Here is a 27,019-nt window from a genome sequence, read left to right as displayed (position 1 = left end):
TGAGCTGTCCCTGAGAACCAAGGTTTCAGAAACCTATATAAGGGCAGGTTAACAGATAATGAATTATGTCTTTCACCTGTGGTTGACCACAAATACAAAGTCTGTCTGTGTATGGGACCTTAGTTATAGCGGCCATCCAAGACTGCAGCGGGCATCACTTGGAAACGCAACTCAGTAAAGGCATTTCTTAAGAAAGCTGGCAAGGATTTTGGTCATCTAACGAGCTCTAAAATGCTCTGTTCTCATGTGGATACCAATGAGGAAACGTGGCGTTCCTAATTAATTGTAGGTCCCTTCTGGAGTCTATCCAGAAGAGCCGGGTAGTCAAGTGGTTGGATGAGAACTCCCATCATCCCTAACCCCTGATTACGTTGGCTGGGGCTGATAGACACTGGAGTCCAACATCTGCATGGCTCCAGGTTGGCTACTCCTGCACCTGGGGGACAGGAGGGGTCTTCTGATGTCACAGAGCTTAACTCAAAGCACCCTCAACACCAAGGCCCACCTCGCCTATGCATTTACAAGCTGGCGAGAAGGGCTCATCCCTATTGCTCTGCTTATGAAAGATTGAAAGGTGAGATCACCGAGATCAAGGGCCACAACCAAAAGCTCCTGTTATTTACTCCCTTACCTAGAATTCGTATATGAGGAGGAAGATGGTGGTTTATCTTTTCCAAGATATCGTCTATCAACCAGACCTTCAGCGACACGATCTGCCCAGCTGCAGATACACCCTGTGTGGATCAACAGGTAGGGATTAAAATCAACAGGGAGGAGGGAACCAGAAAAGTCTCCATCAGACAGTGATGGGCTGAGGGTCCTAAGCATGGATTCAGGAAGTTAGCATAATCTGAAAGCAAACAAAATGGAACTGAGTTGAAGAATGCAAGGGTCTCTATGCCGAACCATAACCTGGGGACCATGTATATTACATATGTGTTAGGGTGCCAGATATAGAAACATAAGAAGCTGCCTTATACAGAGTCAGACCATTGGCCCATCAAGCTCAGTATTTTCTACACTGTGTGACAGGAGCTCCCCAGGGCTGCAATCCACAATACCGACACTCCATGCTGTTGAAACTCCCATTCGCACACACAAAACCGCATCACCTTGTCTGTCCGGGCGCATCTCTGGAAAGACATCTTCTTCATGTCTTCACCGTGGTTCTCTGGGATGCAGCCTGATCGAATGAGGGCTGTCACCAAGTCATCCTCAATCGTCTTGAACTGAGCATTCCCCACATTGCGCTGGAATGAAAAAGAAGAAACGATTGAATGCATCTCACTTGCCAGAGCTGGAGCTGCCTGGCTGCTACAAAGGATGAGCTAAGGATCAGGAAGTCAGACCAGGCACAAGCGCCTGGGATGGATCAAAGAAAGGTGTTAACGTGGTAACTGGTCTGGTTTCTTTAGCCTGCCCTTTAGCTAAAAGGAAGAACCTGCAAACATCAGTAGTGGGCGAGTCCCTGCCCTCAGATTTGCAATCTAGAAGACATGGCACTTGCGGGGAAAATAGAGGAAGAAATGAGAGGAAGAAGGGAGGAATGAGAGGAAGAAATGAGAGGAAAAGAGAGGAAGAAGGGAGGAAAGCAAACTCAGACACCAAGTCTTAAAAGTGGTGGCTAAGAGGGGACCCCAAGGCACATGGTCTCTCAAGGGAGGCAAGATGGGAGTCGCCCTGCTTTTCTTCCGCTCTGCAGCCTTGCGTTCAAATTCTACTGTCACAAAGGCAGTGAAGGCTCCCTATAGCACAGGGGGAAGCAGTGGTATTCACCTGTGTGAATCACAGGGCATGGGGCCTTTGGCCCTCCAAATGTCATTGGACTAGAATTCCCACCAGCCTCAAAGATATGGAGGGCCAGTGGTTCCCCACCGCTTTAAATAAATAAATAGGTGGACAAAACAGAGCAGCAGCAGCAGCAAGACCACCAATCCCCATCCTCATCTTATACCTACATGCCTAAACAAAGGCCAATGACAAATTAGCCTGGTAACTCCACAAACACTCCCCAAGCATAGGTACCTGAACCACTCACCTGCATCCCATGATAGCCTTTCCCTGAATATGCCATCAGCATCACAACCTTCCTTTTGGGGAACCTCTTCACCCCGTCCTCCACCTCTTCCCCACTGGTCTTGATCCGTTTCGGTTCATGCCCGTTTTCCTCCTGCTTTCAAGCTTCTTCCGCTGCCTCCTCGTTGTTGCTGCAGCTGCTCTTCAGCCTCTTGGCTTGGTTGCCGGCCACGGTTCTCAACTCCTCGGCCATTGCAAAGCACTAGAAGAGATCATCCAAAAGCTAATGAAGTCCTTCATTTAAAGGGCACGTCAGCCACAGAAACCTTCTTTGCACAGATATTGAATCAATCACTCAAAATCAACTGACAAAAGACAATTTTCTTAAGGCAATCAAGCAAGTAAGTCCAAAAGGAGCTACTGGGGGTTTTGGAGGCATTTTAATTCTGCTTCACATATAGATACGTATACAGACATCATCATTCAACGCAATGCCATACGCCAAGCTAAAACGAGCAACTTCGTCGCAGCTCACAATGCACATCTCTGAAGATCAGGTAACGCATCAACAACAGAAGAATCCCTGCAATTCAGGGGACAAAGAGGTAAAACTACACTTTTAAAAAAAGAACGGAATATAAAGCAACAGAAACACCACGTTGCATAGGAAAAGGCTGTAGTCCAGTGGCATGCATCTTATCTTTTTATCTGCACTGAATCTCTTTTTCTGTATGGATTGGGTTTGTTATTACCGTATGAATCTTTGTCTTCCTAAACCGCCCAGTGATCTTCGGATGAAGGGCGGTATAGAAATTTAATTAATAGTAAGAACTAGGATGGCGATGATGCCGAACGCCCCCCGGTGGCATCTCCAGGTCCCCTCTCTCAAACCCTGCAAGTCCTGAGTTAGCTCCGCATCAAGGCAGTTTCTTGCGCCCTGAAGTGAACACCTTTCTGAAGAATCGCCAGCTGATCAAAGTCATATTGTAAGGAAGATTTCCCGGATGAAGATCCAGAGGCGATACCTACGCTAGCCATGCCGTTCAGCCGCCAGCCCCTGGCTGTTCTCCCGAGGGAATGAGCGGCCAGACGCCCCGACCGCAGCCAGGAAAGGAAGGGCATACGAGCGGGGCGCAGCCGGGGTCCCTCTCCCTCTCCTTCCTTCCTCCACCAAGGGATCCCCTCGCTCCCCGCGCCTGCCCTCCGCCAAGAGCCGCTCCGGCCACTTACTCCGCAGCTGCTCCTGCCCGGCAACCACGTGGGAGCGAAGGGAAGGGAAGGGAGAGCGGCGGCGGCGGCGGGGGCCGACTACGGCAGCCGCGGAGGGGCAGAACGGGGCCGAGCGCAGCAGCGCGCCGGCTTCGCGAAGGGGAGGAGCCCGGAGCCGGCGGGGAGGACGAGCGCGCCGCGGGGCGGGCGGGGGAATGCGCGCTCCCAGGCATCGTCCCCCCGGGCGAAGCGGCTGGGGCTGCGGGGCAGCGGGACCCGTCCAGCAGTGTTGGCAAATGTTGTGCGCGCTCAGATACCCTCCAGCGTTTCTCCCACGCAAAATAGGGACGTCCTATCCCATGATATTGTTATAAGAAAAAGAGCAACTCCTTTTCGCTTCTGGGGTCCCCAAGAGGTCATCTAGAGTCCTTTGCTAGGTTCTCTATCGGCAGGAGGAAATAACAGAGGCCAAGCAGAGAATGGTGAGAAGCAAAGCAGCTCGTAAGCCTGATCTTTATTGAACTGTTGCAACAGGGTGCTCCACCCCACACACAAAGGGGGAGAGGGATCCAGAACAATGGTGGGCAAACTCCTATAGGAAGAAACTTTTGAAATTCCCCGCCCTGGAGCTCAAAACCAGCCCCATACATACATCACAGAAGGGGTGTAACCCAAGACCACTCCCAATACCTCATACATCAGAGAAGGGGCCAGCAGGAAACCCCTGCATGGATTTACCTGGAGAACCTGGCTATTCTTTTGTGATGATAACTACTTAATTTCGGAAATTTTAAATGTGCCCTTAAGACAGGATTTGAGAGCAAAAAGACAATGGGGAGACAATATTTGAGGTAAATTTGGAAGGGACAAAATGCTTTCAGGGCTTTTTCTGTGGGCTTCAGACATGTGGTATATAGATATGAGGGGGTGCTTGGTACATTTATGAACATTTATTTTATATATGTAAGACCTTAAAATTCTTAGAACAATAATAATATTGGATGGATCACTGCAGATGGTGACAGCAGTCACGGAATTAAAAGATGCCTGCTCCTTGGGAGAAAGGTGATGGCAAACCTAGACAGCATCTTAAAAAGCAGAGACATCACCTTACCAACAAAGGTCCATATAATTAAAGCCATGGTTTTCCCAGTAGTGATGTATGGAAGTGAGAGCTGGACCATCAAGAAGACTGATCGCCGAAGAATTGATGCTTTTGGATTATGGTGCTAGAGGAGACTCTTGAGAGTCCCATGGACTGCAAGAAGATCAAACCTCTCCATTCTTAAGGAAATCAGCCCTGAGTGCTTATTGGAAGGACAGATCGTGAAGCTGAGGCTCCAATACTTTGGCCACCTCATGAGAAGAGAAGACTCCCTGGAAAAGACCCTGATGCTGGGAAAGATGGAGGGCACAAGGAGAAGGGGACGACAGAGGACAAGATGGTTGGACAGTGTTCTCGAAGCTACAAACGTGAGTCTGACCAAACTGCGGGAGGCAGTGGAAGACAGGAGTGCCTGGCGTGTTCTGGTCCATGGGGTCACGAAGAGTCGGACACGACTAAACGACTAAACAACAACAATATTGGATGATAAAAATATTATAATATTAATGATATAATATAATGATAATAATAATAATTATTTTATTTATACCCCACCCATCTGACTAAGGCTGCCGGAGCCACTCTGAGCGGCTTCCAACATACATAAAAACATAAGAAAACATTACGCACTTCCCTATACAGGGCTGCCTTTAGCTGCCATCTAAAGGTTGCATAGTTACTTGATCTTCTTAGCTCCAGGATCGCACGACTCCATGCCCTCACAACGTTTCTCTGATCAAAACAGGGACATCATACCACACCCTCCAACATTTCTCCGATGAAAATAGGGGCATCCTAAGGAAAAGCGGGACTTTCCGGGATCAAATCAGAAACCAGAATGGCTTCTGTAAATCCAGGACTGTCCCTGGAAAGTAGAGACACTTGGAGGATCTGTACTGTCTCTCACACACCCCTGCAGTGTCAACCAACAATCCACAGCTGAGGGTCTTTCTTAAGATCAGCTGAATTTATTTTTATTTTAAACCAGAACATATGCCTCAGTTTGTAGAGCATGAGACTGTTAATCCCAGGGTGGAAGCCGTGCCATGTTGGGCAAAAGGATTCCTGCATTTCAGGAGTAGATGAGCCTTGTGGTCCTTTCCAACTTTACAAGAGCTGTTTAAAATGCTGCTAAGTTACCCATTCCTGCAAAACTCTGGAATCCACAGCTGAGGGTCAACAGACACTGGTGTCAGTAGTGGGATACGAACCATGCTTCCATTCAGAGACCAGAACAGAAGCAGAAGTACGAATGGCTTTCTGCTGTGAACGCCAGCAGGCAGACGCAGCAATACAGAGTTTTGCTGCTTAGCAAGAGATTTGGGGAAGTTGCCACTGTTCTTCACTGTGATCAGATTACACACTGAGAACTCGTCTTCCGTTTACTGTGCAAGCAAGTCAGCCAGGCCATAGCATGAGTTCCTGCCAGCCATCTCATCCTAGGTCACCCCCTATGCAGCATCAGGCAGGTGAAGTCACTAACATAAAAAATATACCTAAGGTGAATTCTGGGACTCCAGAATCCACAGATACCTGCACAGTCCCTAGCTCAGGTGTGGGGAACCTTTGGCCCTCCAGATGTTGCTGAACTCCTGCTTGCTGGAGTTGACGGGAGTTGCAGTCTAGCAAGAGCTGGGGTGGCTAAAGGTTCCCCACACCTCACCAGAGGAAAAGGATTCTGCATACGCTCAGGGGCACATTTGCCCTGCGGTCTTTGAAATGCTACATCCCCCTTGGAGCTCAAGGATTTCTGTGCATGCTCCAGGACAGTCAGCCAAGGTGCCAGAATTTTGGTCAGCCAAAAGTTAGCTGCTGCACTCTAGAGACACAACTTCTGCTGAAATTGCAGATAAATTTGCACTGGCTTCCTCGCCCTTTGAGACTATCTGAGGTGGGGACTGGAACAGGCCTGCCTCTTTGAGGACTTGTTAATTGATTTTAGCACTCCTTTGGAAAGAAGCAGGTATGTGCTCTTTGCAGTCGACTGGGCATATTTCCAAATGTGAATTCCGCAGAAAAACAACAGACTGTGAAGCATTCATGTGCCCATGGCTCTGGAATTCATGTGCTCCCATGCCAGAGAGGTTTTATGAGCGAATTTGATGGTTCCTTTCCCCACTTAGGCCGGACAGGTCCCTGCCGCGCCTGCCTTTAATGTTATGGCCCACCATTAATCTTGCATGCACCACGAAATGTGCCCCCCACATGGAAAGAGCAGGCTGCATTTACCCTTTTCTCTCCCGATTTGAGTTCCACCTGAAAATTATGTGGCAGAAGTTACAAATGCTTGCAAATCCATGCCCCTGCTTAATTCACAGAGTGCAGACGGGTAGTCATATTCTCAAGCCCCCGCAGCAAACGTAGAAAAAGAGAGCCACCAAGCACCTTAGAAACAAATGGATTTATCGTGGCAGAGCCAGTCGTAGGGCTAGAGAGTTTGGGATCAGAGCATTCTGCAGGCGGAACAGCAGGTGCCTCCGAGTTCTGACAGAGGAGCATCACCACTCAGGAAGGGCCAGGTGGGGCCAGGTCCTGGTGGGGGGGTTGCCACGGTGACAAGGACCCACCCTCCTTTGTGACATCTCTTCCTTCTCCTTTAAAAGCCACTGACTTGCAGGCGGCCATTGTGGGTTAGTGAGGAGAGTTTAGACGAGAGAGGTGGTGGTGGCAGTTGGCGGTGACAGTTGGCGAGAGTGGAGATTTAGTGATTTGTTTTTTTTTTTCGTTTTCTTATTTTGATTTTGATTTCATTTATTACTTTGATTTGATTTATTTGATTTGGTCTATTTTGATTTTCTTTTATTCTTTTATTTTAACACTTTTATTTATTTTATTTTATTTTTTGTTCTTTGTTTTAATATTTTTATTTTTTTATTTTTTTGTTTTTGTGCACACCTGTGCATTGTATATATTTTTATTTTTAGATAGTTAGGGTTTAGTTAGTGTTTGTGTGGACGACATGGGCAGACTGTAAGTAGCATCCCTTTCTCTTCATCTCCGGGGGGGGGGGGTGTGTGTCACAAACTGGGAGGTTTTTCTGGCGGACACCTGAGTATCAGGTTTGTCCCTGTCCCTCCCTTGACCTCCACCTTACACCCATTCAGTAAAACAAAGAAAAATATACACATGTTCCTGTTTCCCAGCCAAGCTGAGTACCCCCTATTGTCCTGGTCAAGTCCCCAATCCATGTAGGTTGGATCTGTAGCCTTTTTAGCCTTGGGTGAGAAGAGCTTTGCGCCCGGGAAAGGGAAATGGGAGTCAACAGACACTCAAGGAATAGTTTCAGAGAAAAAGCTTTATTCTGCCATCCGGCTGGTAGAAGAAGCAAGTGTGATGTAGTCACAAAACAAGCACGAGTTCACAGCCATTTGCACAGATATATATTCCCCTTCCAGTTCCCTCCCCTTCTCCTCCTCCTCCTCAAGAGTCCTGCCTCTGAGCATGAACAGAAAGCTCCTGTCTTGGGACTCTTTTGGACTCTTCCCAGGAAAGGGGGATGAGAAGCCATGGGGGGGGGGGTCGAGGAGCCTTGCCGTTCAGCGTGTTCAAGATGTTGCAACTAGAGTGAAATAAGACTCAGTTCTCAGGCTTGCTTGTCAGAGTCTATTTTCATTAGCTTTTTGAAGCTCTCTCGTACTGATAAAAGAGTAACATTTTGCCTTTCAACAGCATCTTGTGAGAAAACAGAGGAAAACTTTAGCTGTGGATTTTTTAGAAGAGAGAAAAGGAATTTTGGACAGTTTGAGGCCTGGTTGCGGGGGGGGGGGGTGACTTCGGGCCTAGGTGGGGTCACCTGTCCTCACCTCCTTCAGATCCACTCTTGTCCTTGAGATGGCTACCTGCCTGGCACTCGGAGACCAGGAGGGCAGTGATGATCACCCCAGCAGAATGGTTGCTGGTCTCATGCTTCAGGGATGATGGCTGCCCCTAGCCATGTCCCAAGTGCCTCTTCTGGTCGCCATCTTCCTTCTGAGCAGAAAAGAGTGTTTTAAGGCAGATCAAAGAAAAGGTTTTGCCAAAGAACAATCGCTATGGATGAAGAGGTAAAAGAAACAATGGGCAAATGGGCACAAGATATCGGCCATACTATATATTTAGAACAATGGGAGAAACTCTGTCGCGAGGATATTCGCTTTACCACCAGCTATACGATAAAGGAAAATTTGGTTTAAATGTTTTACAGGTGGTATTTAACACCAGTTAAACTCGCCAAAATTTATAAATTCAAATCCAACCTTTGTTGGAAATGTAACAAAGAACCTGGAATGATAATTCATATGTGGTGGGGTTGCAAGGAAATAAAGAAGTTTTGGGGAATAATACATGAGGAACTTAAGAAAATGCTAAACAAACCCTTGATAAAAAATCCCGAAGCTTATCTGTTTGGGTTGGTGGGCAAAGCGAATATCCTCACAACAGAGTTTCTACCATTGTTCTAAATATATAGTATGGCCGATATCTTGTGCCCATTTGACCATTATTTCTTTTACCTCCTCATCAAATCATAGTCTAATAATACAGTGTAAATTTTTGATAATAATTTCCTATTGTTTCGTAATATAATGGTGCTAAATAGCAATTGTTCTTTGGCAAAACCTTTTCTTTGATCTGCCTTAAACACACTTTTTAATTGTATATATTGCCAATTATCCATCCCATATTGTTTTAATTCTTCATATGTTTTTAATTTTAACTTTCCTTGGTCTTCTTCCAGTATTTGTCTAGATGTTGCCCAGTTCGGATTCATATTGTGTTGTTTAACTGCATGGGCTTCTAATGGAGAGATCCATAAAGGGCTTTGTGGCTCTAATAGCTGTTTATTCCAAAACTGTAAAACTTTAAAACTTTAAAGTTTATTCCAGACTTTAAACAGCTTCTCGTATGTTAGGTAGGCGTGCTATCCATACCTACTGTCAAAACTTTCTAGATTTAAAATACTAGTGTTTTCCAGTATAAAATTTAAAATACTAGTGTTTTCCATTCTTTTAGCCACACCAGACATTCTGCTTCATAATATAATTTTAGATTTCGTAATGCCAGTCCTCCTCTCTCCCTTTTATCTGTTAATAGTTCATACCTTATGCATAGTTTTTTGGTTTGCCATATGAATTTTGTTAGATCTTTTCTCCACTCATCAAAACAATTTTCTTTCATTATTATTAGTATTGTTTGGAACAAATATATCATTTTGGGTAAAACATTCATCTTAATTATAGATATTCTCCCCATTAATGTCAGCTTTAATCTACTCCAGGTTTCTAGATCTCTTCTAATTTCCTTCCAGGCTTTTTCATAATTGTTTCCAAATAGATTAATATTTTTCATCGTCAATTCTATACCAAAATATTTTGCTTTTGTAACAATTTCCAAACCCAATTTCTCCTGTAGTTCGCTCTTTTCTAATTCCTGTATGTTTTTTACCATAAGTTTTGTTTTTGACATATTTATCTTGAAGCCTGCTACTTTCCCGAACTCATTCATTATCCTCAATGCTTTCATTAGACTGGTTCCTGGCTCCTCAGGTGCTAATATAATATTGTACGCAAAAGCTCTAATTTTGAAAACATCCTTGCCTCATGTAATTCCCTTTATCTCTTTTTCTTTCTTTATTTCTAAAATCAGGATTTCCAAAGTTAGTATAAAAAGGAACGGTGAAAGCGGGCATCCTTGCCTGGTACCTTTCTCTATATTTCAAGGATCCGTCTTTTCACCATTTCTTATTAAACATCCCTGCTGGTTTTCATATATTGTGTTTATTGCTCTGCAGTAGTTTTCACCCAGTCCTACTGCTTCTGCTACTTCCTGAAGGAACGATCTTGATAGGTTATCGAAAGCCTTCTCGGCATCTGTTAGCATAAACGTCGCTTTTTTGTTGGGTCTCATTTCCAAATATTCAATTAGATCAATTACTATTCTCATATTTGCTTTTATATGCCTATTTGGGAGGAATCCTACTTGGTCTTGGTCTATTACATCCTTTAGGACCGATTTCAGCCTATTTGCTAATATCCCCGCGAACAATTTATAATCATTATTTAATAATGATACGGGTCTGTAATTGTTAACTCATTCTCTAGCTGTGCTTTGTTTGTGAATTAATACAATATTGGCTTCTTGCCACGACTTTGGTATTTTTCCTTCTTGCATGATCTCGTTCATTAATTTTTTAAAAGGCATTGTTATAGCATCTTCTAACCTTTGGTAGTGTATCGCGGATAGTCCATCTGCACATGGAGCCTTCCCCAGTTTAAGATTGGAAATTGCTTGTTGTATCTCCATTGTTGTTACTGGTGCGTTTAGCTGCTTCCGTCTGTTTTCACCTATTTTTGGGATTTGTTTTCCTTGAAGATATTTTATAATTTGTTGTCGAGTTTCTGCACCTTTTTTATATACATTGGTGAAGTATTTTACAAAGCATTTATTTATTCCGTCTCCACTGCTTTTCCTTCATATACTACTTTATTTGTCTTTCCCTGTCTTTTCTTTATCTGCCATGCAAGTAATTTACCTGGTCTGTTTCCAAATTCAAATGATTTTTGTTCATCCATTTTATATAAAGATATTATTATTATTATTATTATTATTTCTATTTCATCATTTAAGAGTGTTGAGAGCTGTGTTTGTAATATTTTAATGGTTTGGTTTGCGATCTCGTTTTTTGGTGTTTTCGCTAATAATTTTCCTTGTTTGCCTATTTCTTCTTGTAAATGCTTGATTTTAGCCTCTCTTATTCTTTTTTGTATTATATTTTGTTTATACAACATGTTTTTAGATTGGCCTTGAGATACTCTTTAAACCTCTTTTGTTGGCCACCAGCATTACGCCTTCCATTTTTAAGTTTGGAATAGAGTCGTTGCTTTGGAAGACAATCATCAGGCATCCGAACCACATGACCAGTCCAACGAAGTTGGTGTTGAAGAATCATTGCTTCAACACTGGTGATCTTTGCTTCTTCCAGGACACTGGTGTTACTTCGCCTGCCTTCCCAAGTGGTGTGTCACATTTTTCGGAGACACCATTGATGGAATCTTTCAAGGAGTTGGAGATGGCGTTTATAAGTGATCCATGTTTCACAAGCGTACAGCTGGGTTGGTAGTTCAAGAGCCTAGACTGAAACTTGAAAGACTAGTTTCAATGGACCAAGAATGCTTTTCATGGCTGGTTCTGACTTTCCCCTTTTCCCAGTGGGAATTCCTACTTGTAGAGCAGAGGCCACGGCTGGTTGGCAGCTGCAGTGCCTGTGTGCTTTGTTCTGTTGTTGTTGTCAGTGCTTTGTGCTGGAGGGCACTGTTTCGTGGCGCTCATTGGTTGCTATTGGATATTTGGATAGTCTGAGGCTGATTGGTTGAGCGCCTTGCGAGCGAAAGGCTCAGCCTTCATTAGGGCAAATGTTCTACCCTTATTTATGGCAGCCTTTGGAATAGAAAAAGGAAAGGACTGTGTCAGGATGTTTTATGTGGGGACATTTGCAGACGTGAAGGTGTTGATCTGGGGTACAGTCGGAGTGGGGTATTGTGCCTGGTGGAGGGCGGAACCCCCCGCCACCCTTTCCAAAAATTCTGGTAACAATGCTTCATGAAATTTATACACTACTTGACTTCATGAATGAGGGGGCCAGGCTCTCTGGGCCCTTACATGGTGGTAGCTCTTGAACCCAGAGCACTTGGGACCTCCTTTCTCTCTCTGCCAGCCCTTCATGCTTTGGGCTGCCTCTTTCAGGCTCTGATGATGCCCCTTCAGGTCACTGAACTGCAGAGAGATGGAAGGAATTGGTCAGAGTGCGCCGGCAAGGATCAATTAGACTCCACATACGTACAGTGGTGCCCCGCAAGACGAATGCCTCGCAAGACGGAAAACCCGCTAGACGAAAGGGTTTTCCATTTTGGAGGTGCTTCGCAAAATGAATTTGCTATGGGCTTGCTTCGCAAGACAAAAATGTCTTGCGAGTTCCTGCGGGGTTTTTTCCCTCCCCCCCCCCTTTTTCCCAAGCCGCTAAGCCGCTTAACAGCTGATCCACTAAGCCCGCTAAGCCGCTAATAGCCTTTTAGCAGCTAATCCGCTAATCCCTTAAGCCTTTAATAGCCGCTAATAGCCGCTAAACCGCTAATAGTGCTAATCCGCTAATGGGCTTGCTTCGCAAGATGAAAAAAACCGCAAGACGAAGAGACTCGTGGAACGGATTCTTTTCGTCTTGCGAGGCACCACTGTATTTCTGTTCTGCCAATTCGGCAGTGGTTCACTGTATTCTCCAGACTCCCCTCCTCACCCCCAAACACCCCCCAAGAATTGGGGCTGCCAGCATCTGAGTCACTCTTTCCACTCATCTCTTCTAGGATCAGGTGCTTAAGGCGCCTTTTCAGGCGCTGCCACAGGGTGGCCCCCCAGCCAGACACAGAGCAGCCCGTGGCACCAGGTAAGCCAGTGGCCCTCCTTTTTTGGACAGAGGAGGGCAGGGATGGGCATGGGGGGCAACTGGTCCAAGGATGCAAAAGAGGACTCACCTCTTCCCATGTCCTTCTGTTTGCAGTATTGCTGCGGTTCAGAATACCAGCCCGAGGGGTGAGTATTGGAGAAAACAAGAGCAGGGACTGGATCCCTCAGACCTGCCCCCCCCCCCCGCTGTCCCCCGGGCTCTTTGCCCCCCACTCTGCACTCTCAGATGTGGAGAAGCCCTCCCCTCACAAGGAACTGACAGCCTGACTTTTGCATTTCAGATGCTGGAGGACGAACAGCGGTACATCCTGGGGGTCATTGAGAGCTGCCAGGCAGCGGAGCTCAGGGGGCTCCGATCCCTGACGTGCTCCAAGGAGGAGACAGCCCAAAAAATTCTGGTGAGTGATGGGGGGGTGAGGGACCCCCACAGGGAGGTGGGGGGAAGGGGCTGTGCATCTGTGGGGAGGAGGACCCTGCCGGCTTAGGCCATGGGGTTGCCATTCCCCTGCAAAGCCAAGCCTGGTGTTTGGGGTGGGAGCTGATTTTCCTCCTCTGTTCTCTTCCAGGACATCTTGGGGCCCTTGGAGCACTTCAGGGATCGGCCCCTGACCCTGGCCCTTGCCTTGGAGGCCCTCCTCCAGCTAAGGTGAGTGGGGTCTTTGGCATCGATGGGGTTGTGGGTGGGGGGGCAGAACTCCAGGGGGAAAGAGCAGGCGGGAGGGAGAAAGGGGCAAGGGAGACTCTAACCCTCTCCCTTTCATTTCTGCAGCACGATGAGGCCCAAATTCACCTCTGACATGCTTAGTGCCATCCTGCACAGGATGCTGGAGGCCGTATTGAGCGGGGCCAAGAAGGAGGAGGAGGAGGAGAAGAGAGAAGTATGTCCTTTGTTTTGACTTCACATTCTCTTTCTTCCTCTTCGCCACACCCTTGCAGAATCCAACCAGCATTCAAACTCTCTTCTCTCTTTTCCCGCAGGAACTGAAGAGGCACTTCCGCCTTCTGCTGGGCAGTCTTCTTATGGAGTCACCCAACCCTGGAACCCTCCTCCAGCTTCTCAGTGTAAGTGTCCCTATGGCATCAGGGGTGGTTTTAGGGTTTTCCCCCTCCCCTCCCTTACCCAACGGACTGCCCCATTTCTGGGGCACAGAGCCTATTTGGCCCCCAATTTGGTCCAAGACCAAAGCTGGCATCCCCTCATGGTCCAGAAGTGCCAGGGACTCCGTGGTGGGGGCAGTGGGGGCCGCTTTGGCCCAGACTGGCCCCTGACTCTGAAATGCTCTTTCCTCCTGCAGGACCTCAGAGGATACGCCCTGGGCGAAAGTGGGGAGGCGCAACAACTTGCGGCCAGCAGCATCTCTTTGCTGCTGGCCATTGCCCGGAAGTATCCCAAACTCAGAGTAAGTACCTTGCCTTCTTCTATTCATTTCTTTGGTTACTTCCATCCCCCCCCCCCCCAAGATCACATCCCCATGTGATCTTTAGCACAGAATTTGCGGGGTGTGTCCCTGGGGGCCAGGATGAGGCCAGAGGCTTTTCCTGCCCCCTTTCCTGCTGCTGCCCTTCCACCTCTGCCCAGGGGGCTGCAGGGCCCAGGGAGGTCCTCTGGAACAAGGGGTTGGGCCCAAGACAGAGGGAGACTTGTCCTTCCTGACTTGGCGCTGCTTCTGTGCTCTCTTGCTCCCATCTGACCCCAATTTTTCTTTCCTCTGCAGATGACTGTCATTCGGCCGGAACTGGCATGCTTCCGCCGGAAGCCCAAAGAAGGTAAGCCCCACACCTTGGAGACAGCGGCCTTTGACTAAAGGCCTGTGGGGAAATCTCATTTTCATTTGCATTTGCATTCTCTTCTCATTCTCTTCCCTCCAGATGACATCATCATTGAGGACATATAGCCGTAACTGTCTGCAGCGACGTTGGAGCGGCTAGGATCTGAAGATGAGGAAAGCACTCAGCGTCGGCTACTGGAACAGTTTGAACTGCTAGAGGACCACAGTAGGTCACTCACAGAGCGGCTACACCAGTTGCAGAGCCAGGCAGGACCTGAGGGTCAACAGAGGCAGCAGCTAGAAGCCGGTGAGTGCCAGCCAGGACTGTCCAGTCGGACTCTAAAGAGAGAGTCAGGAGAGATTGCTGGAGAACCCACAGAAGGGGCTCAGCAAGCACCAGCAGAGATGGCAGATTTCCAGTCTTCCCAAGTTGTAAATATTGGGGGAGGCATCCCTTTGAGCTTCTCTCAGAAAGCAACTGGCTGAGTTGGTCAATAAAAATGCAGCAGTTGTTAAGGAGAGATGGACTATGGGACTGTGTTGAAACTGAGGTTTTGAGACGGGACTCTCCTGAGAAAAGACGGCTGGATGAAAGGGCTCGTGCCCAAATTATGCTGTGTTTGAGCAACTCTCAGTTATTGCATGTAGCAAATGCCAGCACAGCGTTTGAGTGCTGGAATTTATTAAGGGCAATGCATGTCAGAGAAACTGCTGGAACTATAATTTCTCTGACCAAAAGGCTGTTCAGGACTGTTACAGAAGAAGGTGAGAGTTTGGCAACTCATCTTCAAACGCTGAAATCTCTGTTTCTTCAACTACAGCAGAGAGGTAAGCGTTAGGATGAAACTGATCAAACCTACATTATCCTTTCAAGTTTGCCTGAAAGTTGGTTGCCTGTGATTAACAGCATGGAGAGTATGCGTCCCTGAGATCTGACCCTTGAGTATGTGGTTGGAAGATTGACCGAAGAAGCAGAAAGAAGGTCAGATAGACAGGCTGAACTCCAAGAGCGGAGGAGTTACAGCCGAGGGGGCCAGCAGCAGGATCTGCCAATGGGGCAATGCCAAGTTTGGGACTTGGCCATGGCGGTGAGGAGATGCTACAGATGCAGCCAAGCCGGGCATCTCCAACGTCAATGCAGGGCAAGACCTCCAGGAGACGACATGGAGCAGAGACAGCAATCGATGCAGAAATGTAAGCAGAAGGGGTTCGCTTCAGGGAAGAAGAACACGCATTCTGCTCATCTTGTGTCTGCATTTTCTCGAGAGGAAGATACCTCGAGGAACATGGTTGCTGGACTCTGGTAGCAGCAGGATTATCTGCAACAGTCGGGAGGACTTTAAGACCCTGGGGAAGCCAGCTGATGGAAAAGACTCAATCTATCTTGCTGATGGTCGTAGAAGCAAGATTGATGGCCAGGGAACATGTTTCCTGCAGTGCTTGAACACTACTCTACCAGAGACTCTGTTTGTCAGCAGTCTGGACTCTTGTTTACCGTCTGTAAGCTGTTTGATTAAAGCAGGGTATAGTGTTAAGTTCACGCAGGATGGTTGTCTGATAAAGAATGGAACTCAGGTATGTGGCCATGCAAAGTTGGAAAATGGGTTATAAAACCGGGTCACGCCAATTTCCATGCGCTTTCAGAGATGCAGAAGGTGTGCAATAACCTAAAAGTAAATAGCTTTAACTGTTTCCTAGATTGCAATGTAGGTAAAATGGCCAAATCTAAGAGGAAGCCTATGGCTTCTAAAAGTGACAGAGTGTCTAAAGAGGTTTTAGAACTTGTCCATTGTGATGTGATAGGCCCTTTTCCACAGAAGACTGAAGGGGGCGCCAGATATGCTTTTCTGGTAAAAAGGTAAAGGTACCCCTGCCCGTACGGGCCAGTCTTGACAGACTCTAGGGTTGTGCACCCATCTCACTCAAGAGGCCGGGGGCCAGTGCTGTCCGGAAACACTTCCGGGTCACGTGGCCAGTGTGACATCGCTGCTCTGGTGAGCCAGAGCCGCACACGGAAACACCGTTTACCTTCCCACTAGTAAGCGGTCCCTATTTATCTACTTGCACCCGGGGGTGCTTTCAAACTGCTAGGCGCTGGGACCGAACAACGGGAGCGCACCCCGCTGCGGGGATTCGAACCGCCGACCTTTCGATCGGCAAGCCCTAGGCGCTGAGGCTTTTACCCACAGCGCCACCCGCGTCCCTACGCTTTTCTGGTAACAGATGATAAATCACATTTAGTTGGTTGTTTTTGTTAAAGCAGAAATCGGAGTGTTTCCCCACATTCAGAGAATGGGTTGCCCAAGCTGAAAAGCTCTTCGCTCGCCCTGTTGTGCAGTTGTAAACAGATAGGGGTGCAGATTTTCTGAACAAACAATTTGGAGCATGGTTGCGACGTAAGGGGATCACTCACCGTTTGACTAACCCTTATAGCCCTGCTGAAAATGGTCTGTGTGAAAGACGTGGGGCTGTAATACAGTCAGTAAAGGACTGCCTGCTAGTGGATGCAGGATTGGGTCACAACCATAGGCTGTGGGGTGAGGCTTTTCTCACAGCAAACGTTTTGATTAATAGAACCTGGTCTAGCTCTATAAAAGATATTCCTTATCTTGTGTTGTATGGGAAAGAACCAGAGTGGACAATGCTCCATAACTGGGGTTCTTGGGCACATGTAAATATCCCCAAAGCTCAGCGCCAGAAAGGGGGGGCTAGAGCGCAGAGACTGCGGTTTGTGGGATATCAGCCCTATGGCAAAGGGTGGCGTTTCAATTTATGCCCAGAACGCGTGGTTCTGTCACAATGCCCAGACTTTGCTGACCAGGACAGATGGACTGCGATCCATGCCAACCCAGATTGCCTACTGCCTCTGCAAGTAAGAGAAGAGGCTTCTTCTCAGCCATTGGCAAGACAGGAGCAGGACAAGGAGGAGGCACAGATTTCTCCAAAAGATGTGGCAATAGATAATGCTTCTCTAGAGGAAGAAGAGCCAGAGACAAGGGGGGAAGAAGAAGTAGTTGTACCTAGACGTTCCCAGCGTTCAAACAAGGGCGTACCTCCTCAGCGTTTGACCCTAGGAGGAGTGAGAATATGCAATGTGAGTTGTGTGGAACCACAAAGTTATAATGAAGTCTTAGACTTCCCCCCTAGAGAACGTGCTTTGTGGGAACAAGCTATGAAAGAAGAAATGGACTCTTTTAAACGTAACAAAGTGTTTGGTGTCATGCAAGTGAGTTTATAAAAGGAAAACCCTTGCATCTGGGGAACCACGTTTTTGAGCCAGATTAGTAGCCAGAGGGTTCACTCAGATTAAAGGGGAGAGTTATGATGAAGTGTTTTCTCCAACTGTAAAGAGTGAAACTTTTCGTTTAATGCTCTCTATTGCTGCTGCAAGACAATTAGCAGTGCACCATTTTGATGTTGATGCTGCATATCTGCATGCAAATTTAGACCATGAAGTGTTAATGAGATAACCCCCTGGGTTTGAAGAGGGGAATGGTGCAGTCTGGCCTTTAAAAAAGGCTCTTTACGGTCTCAAACAAAGTGGAAGGTGTTGGAACCAGTGTTTAAATGAAGCCCTTGTAAAACTTGGTTTTAAAAGGAGTGTAGCTGATCCATGCCTGTACACCAAGGGGGCAGGCAACAAATATCTAATGCTCTTAGTCTTTGTTGATGATTTGCTTGTAGCAGGGAGTTCCACAGATGAGATCCAGAAGCTCACAAGTCAACTGGAAAAGAAGTTTAAGCTTAAAGCCTTAGGGCCTGTAAGCAATTACTTGGGAGTAGAAGTAAGTCAGGAGCTGATGGAAGCTTCCTATTGAGCCAGAAAGAGAACATTCTTCGTTTGATAGAGCAGTTTGGCATGGAAAACTGCAAGCCAGATCAGACTCCCATGACACCAGATTTCCCAAAGACAGTGTGTGATGATGAATTTGATCAGCCTGAGTTGTATCACTCAAAAATAGGATCACTGTTGTAAGCCAGTGGTCAAGGCCAGACATTGCATGTGCTGCAAATGTTCTGAGCCAACGCGTATCTAAACCCAGTACTGCCGATTGGTGTGCTTTGAAAAGGCTTATCGGATATCTAAAGGGGACATTAAATGTATGTTTGAAGATATATAGTACACAAGACGAAAAACTACAAGTATTTGTTTATGCGGACTGTGGAAGCTGTGTAGCTACTAGAAAATCTACAAGTGGAATGGTTATGATGTTTGTCAATTCCATACTTGGATGGAGGTCAAAGAAACAAGGATTTGTTGCGACCTCATCCTGTGAGGCAGAATATGGGAGCCTGTCGCTAGCATGCAATGAAATCATGTGGTTTATACAGATACTAAAAGATCTAGATGGTAAAGTAGATTTGCCTATCCAAGTGTATGAAGATAGCCAATCGTACATTGGATTAGCGGGCTCGGAAATAATGAAATCCGCATCAAAACATATTGCTATCTGTCATGCAAATGTTAGAGATTGTGTACAGAATGGGGTAATCAAACTGGAGTATTGTCAATCACAAGATAATATTACTGATTTGTTTACCAAGCCTTTGCCAGCAACATGTCATAATGAATTGATGACAAAACTGGGTTTATGTATATAGTGTACTGTATGTATGTATGTATGTATTGTTTCTGTTGGGGTTTTTCGCATTTAAGAAACAGAAGGGGTGTCACGGCTAAAATGGCAGCTGTTTCTTTAATGCTCAAAAAAGCTGGGTCAGCATGAGTCAGCGGTCTGCACCGGGTTGTATATATAGAGTGAGAAATGCTAGTTTGGTGTTGGGCTGGTTGGTTAGTTAGTGAAAGCTGGTAGTGTTGAGGTGTGTACAGTTGGTCAGTCACTTTTGCACAAAGACTTTAAAGAATAAAAGCAGAAAGCACTCTGCAAGGGTATTCTTGTGGACTCTTTTATGCCGACAAGGGTCTGAGGAGACAAGGGGAGGTCAGAACCCTTTCCTTTTTTTTTTTTTTTTTTTACAAACACTGACAGGGATCTCATCGGATGGCTTCAGGGGAAGAAAAGGCTCCTGAGTAAACCCTACACAGATGCAGAGTGGAGTCCCTAAGATGGCTGGGTGGCATTTTGTAGGCCTCCTTCTGGCAACTCCTGCAGCCCAGCTGGGGCCTTATGCCTTGCTCTTCTTTCTTCTGGACCACCTCAGGGAGACAGGGGGGAGGGTCTTGCTGTCTGGGCACAGGGTTGACACCTTTGTTTTGCAAAAGACAGGGCAGGGCAGGGGACAGAGAGAGATCCGAAAATTGTTAACATTATTTTGCCTCAAAAGATCTCACGGAATTTTAGGCTTTTCCGTTCCTTAGGATATATGATCTACTCCCTGTGTAACTCCACGTGCCAAGAAGAAAAAGAACTGGAAGAGAATGGAATAAAAATAAATATTTTTAATGGATTATGAATAAATGCACAATAAATTGTTACTGTCTTGAATTTCATTGTCTTATTGTCTTCCATTCATTGGGACACCTTTGTTGTTGCAGCCTGAAATAGAATTAAGATTTTTTGCTGCTGCTGCATCACTCTCAGGTTGACTCATCTTAAGCTTGTGGTCCACTAAGATCCCTAGATCCTTTTCTCTACCAGCAAACCAGGTGTCCCTCATCTTATATTGGTGCAGCTGGTTCTTCCTGCCAAAGTGCAGAACCTTAGATTGGCTACAGGTCCTCTTTGCTCACCATCAGGGAGTGACCATGTCGCAGTCAGTGCTGTTGTAGATTTTTAGGGGCTGGATTCAACCGACCGGTGGGCCGGATTAGGCCCCGAAACAGACTTTGGACATGCCTGCCAGGGTTGGACTTAGACTCTCATTGCCTGGAGGCATGGTGGCTCTGTGAAGGAGAAAGAGGAGCTCCCCTCCACCGGAGACAAGCAGTTGCGTTGCTGAGCCCCCCGGCTCACCAGAAGTGGGAGGAAATGCCCACAATCAATTTAGGCACACCTGCACCACAGCTGAAAATACACATTTTCGAAATCTGTTTTGCCTGCTGAAACCCTGAAGCGTAGAACTACGGAGGGTCTGTTCACTGTTCTCACCTATCATTAGACCAGGGCCACATATTCTGCCTATTAGTTTTTCAGATCTAGAGTCATGTTGCTCATTTTTTAAAAAAGCCCATGTTCAATGTTTAAGCATTGCATAAAATCTGCTGACGCTTCCTTCTATCATTGTTTCCTATTGAAAATAAGGAAAATGCCTGTGGTTTCAGGGCATCGTTAGATTGCTACTGCACTCCAGCTAAACTTCACTTCCGAATGCAGCTAACAATGCGCTTCAACAATCAGCGATCCCACAAGTGAATAATAAAGGATATTCCAGCCTGTGTTCCTTAGTCTCAGGCACTCCAACACAGAAGCATACCCCACGAAGTGCAAAGAGACTTTCTTCCAAATACCGTATTTTTCGTCCTATAGGGCGCACCGGCCCATAGGACGCACCTCGTTTTTTTGGGGGGAGGGGGAAATGAATAAAAAAAATTTATTCCCCCCCCCCAGCTGCGGCTGCCGCCCCAAACCTTACGGACACCCGCCAGAAGCAAGGGGAGCCCTCCGGAGGGCTCCCCGTGCTTCGGGCGGCAGGGTGCCGCCCCAAGCCTCGCGCGCCCGGCGGGACCTCCCGCCAGGCGCGCAAGGCTTACCAACACTAGCCCGAAGCACGGGGAGTCCTCCAGGGGGCTCCCCGTGCTTCGGGCGGCAAGCTGCCGCCCCAAGCCTCGCGCGCTCAGCGGGACCTCCCGTCGGGTGCACAAGGCTTGCGGACACTCGCCCAAAGCACGGGGAGTCCTCCGGAGGGCTCCCCGTGCTTTGGGCGCCAAGCTGCCACCCAAAGCCTCGCGCGCTCGGCGGGACCTCTCGTCGGGCGCGCAAGGCTTGCGGACACTCGCCCGAAGCACGGGGAGTCCTCCAGGGGGCTCCCCGTGCTTTGGGCGGCAGGCTGCCGCCCCAAGCCTGGCGCGCGAGGCTTGGGGACACTCGCCCGAAGCACGGGGAGTCCTCCGGAGGGCTCCCCGTGCTTCGGGCGGCAGGCTGCTGCCCGCAAGGCTTGTGAGCCCGTGGGAACTCCCACAGGGCTTGCAAGGCTTGCGGATAGCTTTCTGAAGCCTGGAGAGCAAGAGGGGTCGGTGCGCACCGATGCCTCTCGCTCTCCAGGCTTCAGCGAAAGCCTGCATTCGCCCCATAGGACGCACACACATTTCCCCTTCATTTTTGGAGGGGAAAAAGTGCGTCCTATGGGGCGAAACATACGGTAAATTGCCCTCAGACAGAAGAGAAAGTTGCACCCAGAAATGATTGGCGGCAGCAACATAAAAGAAATGAGGCAGAAAAGAAAGCAGGGCAGAGATTAGCTGGAAGGGGCATAGGAAACAGCAAAGAACTGCAGTTAAGAGACAGGGGGGGGGGGAATTGGATAACCCAAAAGCCATATGGCCAAGCAAATCGGCACCTATTCTAATTGGTTGTGTAACCTTCACTGTGCCAGCTAGTAGAAAGGCGGATTTCATATGTAATCGGCATGTAATCCGATCAGTATAAACATCCAATGGTTTGTCTGAAAAAGCTGAAGGAGCAAGTGAAAAAAGAGGCCGTTTTTGAGACTGGTGCAGATGGAGCTTCTTTTGCCACTGCAAGAATCTTACCTTCTTTCCCCAAAGTGCTAGGACTGAGCAGCAGAAGGGCAGCCTGCACCTCCAAACCGACCTGTGGAACTGCAGGAGGAGGAAGCTGTTTAGGGGAGATTGCAAAGCCTGCCATGGGTGCCATGCGTTTAGTGCACACCACTCTCCTCCAATAATCCCAAGAGCTGTAGTTTGCTTAAGGGTGCTGGAACTGTAGCTCTCTGGGTAAGCCACAGTTCCCAGAAAGCAGGTGGGTGAGGGAGATATGCTTTCAATGCATAGTATGCCCTCTCATTTCCTGTTTTGTGAACCAGGGCTGGGGTACCTCTTTGAGCCTGAGGGGTGCCTTCCCTTCTGCACAAATCGCCACATGCCAGGAGCAATCGTGGGTAAAGCAATGACTGCAAAATTTACTTTTGTACAGAAGGATAGTTCAGAGGTCAGAAAGCTTTTTCAGCCGTGGGCCAGTCAACCATCTCTCAGACCATGTGGTGGGCCGGAATGTACAGTGGTACCTCGGGTTAAGTACTTAATTCGTTCCGGAGGCCCGTACTTAACCTGAAACTGTTCTTAACCTGAAGCACCACTTTAGCTAATGGGGCCTCCTGCCACCGCCGTGCCGTCGGAGCACGATTTCTGTTCTCATCCTGAAACAGGTAGGGATTAAAATCAACAGGGAGGAGGGAACCAGAAAAGTCTCCATCAGACAGTGATGGGCTGAGGGTCCTAAGCATGGATTCAGGAAGTTAGTATAATCTGAAAGCAAACAAAATGGAACTGAGTTGAAGAATGCAAGGGTCTCTATGCCGAACCATAACCTGGGGACCATGTATATTACATATGTGTTAGGTTGCCACATATAGAAACATAAGAAGCTGCCTTATACAGAGTCAGACCATTGGCCCATCAAGCTCAGTATTTTCTACACTGTGTGACAGGAGCTCCCCAGGGCTGCAATCCACAATACCGACACTCCATGCTGTTGAAACTCCCATTCGCACACACAAAACCGCATCACCTTGTCTGTCCGAGCGCATCTCTGGAAAGACATCTTCTTCATGTCTTCACCGTGGTTCTCTGGGATGCAGCCTGATCGAATGAGGGCTGTCACCAAGTCATCCTCAATCGTCTTGAACTGAGCATTCCCCACATTGCGCTGGAATGAAAAAGAAGAAAAGATTGAATGCATCTCACTTGCCAGAGCTGGAGCTGCCTGGCTGCTACAAAGGATGAGCTAAGGATCAGGAAGTCAGACCAGGTACAAGGGCCTGGGATGGATCAAAGAAAGGTGTTAACGTGGTAACTGGTCTGGTTTCTTTAGCCTGCCCTTTAGCTAAAAGGAAGAACTTACAAACATCAGTAGTGGGCGAGTCCCTGCCCTCAGATTTGCAATCTAGAAGACATGGCACTTGCGGGGAAAATAGAGGAAGAAATGAGAGGAAGAAGGGAGGAATGAGAGGAAGAAATGAGAGGAAAAGAGAGGAAGAAGGGAGGAAAGCAAACTCAGACACCAAGTCTTAAAAGTGGTGGCTAAGAGGGGACCCAAAGGCACTTGGTCTCTCAAGGGAGGCAAGATGGGAGTCGCCCTGCTTTTCTTCTGCTCTGCAGCCTTGTGTTCAAATTCTACTGTCACAAAGGCAGTGAAGGCTCCCTATAGCACAGGGGGAAGCAGTGGTATTCACCTGTGTGAATCACAGGGCATGGGGCCTTTGGCCCTCCAAATGTCATTGGACTAGAATTCCCACCAGCCTCAAAGATATGGAGGGCCAGTGGTTCCCCACCGCTTTAAATAAATAAATAGGTGGACAAAACAGAGCAGCAGCAGCAAGACCACCAATCCCCATCCTCATCTTATACCTACATGCCTAAACAAAGGCCAATGACAAATTAGCCTGGTAACTCCACAAACACTCCCCAAGCATAGGTACCTGAACCACTCACCTGCATCCCATGATAGCCTTTCCCTGAATATGCCATCAGCATCACAACCTTCCTTTTGGGGAACCTCTTCACCCCGTCCTCCACCTCTTCCCCACTGGTCTTGATCCGTTTCGGTTCATGCCCGTTTTCCTCCTGCTTTCAAGCTTCTTCCGCTGCCTCCTCGTTGTTGCTGCAGCTGCTCTTCAGCCTCTTGGCTTGGTTGCCGGCCATGGTTCTCAACTCCTCGGCCATTGCAAAGCACTAGAAGAGATCATCCGAAAGCTAATGAAGTACTTCATTTAAAGGGCACGTCAGCCACAGAAACCTTCTTTGCACAGATATTGAATCAATCACTCAAAATCAACTGACAAAAGACAATTTTCTTAAGGCAATCAAGCAAGTAAGTCCAAAAGGAGCTACTGGGGGTTTTGGAGGCATTTTAATTCTGCTTCACATATAGATACATATACAGACATCATCATTCAACGCAATGCCATACGCCAAGCTAAAACGAGCAACTTCGTCGCAGCTCACAAAGCACATCTCTGAAGATCAGGTAACGCATCAACAACAGAAGAATCCCTGCAATTCAGGGGACAAAGAGGTAAAACTACACTTTTAAAAAAAGAACGGAATATAAAGCAACAGAAACACCACGTTGCATCTTATCTTTTTATCTGCACTGAATCTCTTTTTCTGTATGGATTGGGTTTGTTATTACCGTATGAATCTTCGTGTCTTCCTAAACCGCCCAGTGATCTTCGGATGAAGGGCGGTATAGAAATTTAATTAATAGTAAGAACAAGGATGCCGATGATGCCGAACGCCCCCCGGTGGCATCTCCAGGTCCCCTCTCTCAAACCCTGCAAGTCCTGAGTTAGCTCCGCATCAAGGCGGTTTCCTGCGCCCTGAACACCTTTCTGAAGAAGCGCCAGCTGATCAAAGTCATATTGTAAGGAAGATTTCCCGGATGAAGATCCAGAGGCGATACCTACGCTAGCCATGCCGTTCAGCCGCCAGCCCCTGGCTGTTCTCCCGAGGGAATGAGCGGCCAGACGCCCCGAGCGCAGCCAGGCTAGGAAGGGCATACGAGCGGGGCGCAGCCGGGGTCCCTCTCCCTCTCCTTCCTTCCTCCACCAAGGGATCCCCTCGCCTGCCCTCCGCCAAGAGCCGCTCCGGCCACTTACTCCGCCGCCGCAGCTGCTCCTGCCCGGCAACCACGTGGGAGCGAAGGGAAGGGAAGGGAGAGCGGCGGCGGCGGCCGACTACGGCAGCCGCGGAGGGGCGGAACGGGGCCGAGCGCAGCAGCGCGCCGGCTTCGCGAAGGGGAGGAGCCCGGAGCCGGCGGGGAGGACGAGCGCGCCGCGGGGCGGGCGGGGGAATGCGCGCTCCCGGGCATCGTCCCCCCGGGCGAAGCGGCTGGGGCTGCGGGGGAGCGGGACCCGTCCAGCAGTGTTGGCAAATATTGTGCGCGCTCAGATACCCTCCAGCGTTTCTCCCACGCAAAATAGGGACGTCCTATCCCATGATATTGTTATAAGAAAAAGAGCAACTCCTTTTCGCTTCTGGGGTCCCCAAGAGCTCATCTAGAGTCCTTTGGTAGGTTCTCTATCGGTAGGAGGAAATAACAGAGGCCAAGCAGAGAATGGTGAGAAGCAAAGCAGCTCGTAAGCCTGATCTTTATTGAACTGTTGCAAAAGGGTGCTCCACCCCACACAAAGGGGGAGAGGGATCCAGAACAATGGTGGGCAAACTCCTATACGAAGAAACTTTTGAAATTCCCCGCCCTGGAGCTCAAGACCAGCCCCATACATACATCACAGAAGGGGTGTAACCCAAGACCACTCCCAATACCTCATACATCAGAGAAGGGGCCAGCAGGAAACCCCTGCATGGATTTACCTGGAGAGCCTGGCTATTCTTTTGTGATGATAACTACTTAATTTCGGAAATTTTAAATGTGCCCTTAAGACAGGATTTGAGAGTAAAAAGACAATGAGGAGACAATATTTGAGGTAAATTTGGAAGGGACAAAATGCTTTCAGGACTTTTTCTGTGGGCTTCAGACATGTGGTATATAGATATGAGGGGGTGCTTGGTACATTTATGAACATTTATTTTATATATGTAAGACCTTAAAATTCTTAGAACAATAATAATATTGGATGGATCACTGCAGATGGTGACAGCAGTCACGGAATTAAAAGACGCCTGCTCCTTGGGAGAAAGGTGATGGCAAACCTAAACAGCATCTTAAAAAGCACAGACATCACCTTACCAACAAAGGTCCATATAATTAAAGCCATGGTTTTCCCAGTAGTGATGTATGGAAGTGAGAGCTGGACCATCAAGAAGACTGATCGCCGAAGAATTGATGCTTTTGAATTATGGTGCTGGAGGAGACTCTTGAGAGTCCCATGGACTGCAAGAAGATCAAACCTCTCCATTCTTAAGGAAATCAGCCCTGAGTGCTCATTGGAAGCACAGATTGTGAAGCTGAGGCTCCAATACTTTGGCCACCTCATGAGAAGAGAAGACTCCCTGGAAAAGACCCTGATGCTGGGAAAGATGGAGGGCACAAGGAGAAGGGGACGACAGAGGACAAGATGGTTGGACAGTGTTCTTGAAGCTACAAACGTGAGTCTGACCAAACTGCGGGAGGCAGTGGAAGACAGGAGTGCCTGGCGTGTTCTGGTCCATGGGGTCACGAAGAGTCGGACACGACTAAACGACTAAACAACAACAATATTGGATGATAAAAATATTATAATATTAATGATATAATATAATGATAATAATAATTATTATTTTGTTTATACCCCACCCATCTGACTAAGGCTGCCGGAGCCACTCTGAGCGGCTTCCAACATACATAAAAACATAAGAAAACATTACGCACTTCCCTATACAGGGCTGCCTTCAGCTGCCATCTAAAGG

The 27,019-nt window shown here is 47.7% G+C and overlaps 3 protein-coding genes and 1 long non-coding RNA gene across 4 annotated transcripts in view; 2 read left to right on the top strand and 2 right to left on the bottom strand.

The window, feature by feature from the left end:
- Positions 1-542: 542 nt before the first annotated feature.
- Positions 543-3,233, bottom strand: LOC310667267 (pseudouridylate synthase 1 homolog). Its single transcript, XM_083419103.1, has 4 exons — positions 3,046-3,233; positions 2,039-2,278; positions 1,113-1,250; positions 543-734 (listed from the first exon to the last, which is right to left on the bottom strand). The coding sequence occupies exons 2-4, from the start codon at positions 2,078-2,080 to the stop codon at positions 558-560; spliced, it is 357 nt and encodes a 118-aa protein (XP_083275229.1). The 5' UTR covers positions 2,081-2,278; positions 3,046-3,233; the 3' UTR covers positions 543-557.
- Positions 3,234-7,269: 4,036 nt separating this feature from the next.
- The window catches only part of LOC310667177 (uncharacterized protein), a gene marked incomplete at its 3' end in the record, with an annotated part of 50,286 nt that continues 30,536 nt past the window's right edge, over positions 7,270-27,019 (top strand). Inside the window, exon 1 of the mRNA XM_083418897.1 lies at positions 7,270-7,300. Within this exon, the coding sequence (XP_083275023.1) occupies positions 7,290-7,300 (11 nt within the window). The 5' untranslated portion in view covers positions 7,270-7,289. The remainder of the gene's footprint in view (positions 7,301-27,019) is intronic.
- LOC310667143 (uncharacterized protein) lies at positions 12,792-14,678 on the top strand (the record flags this gene model as incomplete). Its single annotated transcript, XM_083418869.1, has 8 exons — positions 12,792-12,889; positions 12,990-13,161; positions 13,330-13,409; positions 13,533-13,641; positions 13,742-13,825; positions 14,059-14,163; positions 14,479-14,530; positions 14,633-14,678. The coding sequence occupies 8 exons, from the start codon at positions 12,792-12,794 to the stop codon at positions 14,656-14,658; spliced, it is 726 nt and encodes a 241-aa protein (XP_083274995.1). The 3' UTR covers positions 14,659-14,678.
- Positions 23,194-25,198, bottom strand: LOC310665986. The gene is made up of 3 exons (XR_014505738.1): positions 25,078-25,198; positions 24,104-24,343; positions 23,194-23,318 (listed from the first exon to the last, which is right to left on the bottom strand). It is a non-coding gene; the product is annotated as an uncharacterized lncRNA (long non-coding RNA).

The sequence above is a fragment of the Podarcis tiliguerta genome (genome assembly GCF_965153285.1).
Source record: "Podarcis tiliguerta genome assembly, chromosome: 16".
Lineage (NCBI taxonomy): Eukaryota > Metazoa > Chordata > Lepidosauria > Squamata > Lacertidae > Podarcis > Podarcis tiliguerta.
The sequence above is the reverse complement of the archived record's forward strand: the minus strand, read 5'-3'. Positions and strand labels throughout refer to the sequence as shown.

Bases quoted from the DNA above. Each gene is read 5' to 3' on its own strand.
- LOC310667267 (XM_083419103.1), bottom strand. From the start codon at position 2,080: ATGCTGATGGCATATTCAGGGAAAGGCTATCATGGGATGCAG. The intron at 1,251-2,038 runs GTGAGTGGTTCA...TTTTCATTCCAG, and splicing joins AAGGCTATCATGGGATGCAG to CGCAATGTGGGGAATGCTCA. The intron at 735-1,112 runs GTGATGCGGTTT...TGATCCACACAG, and splicing joins GATGCGCCCGGACAGACAAG to GGTGTATCTGCAGCTGGGCA.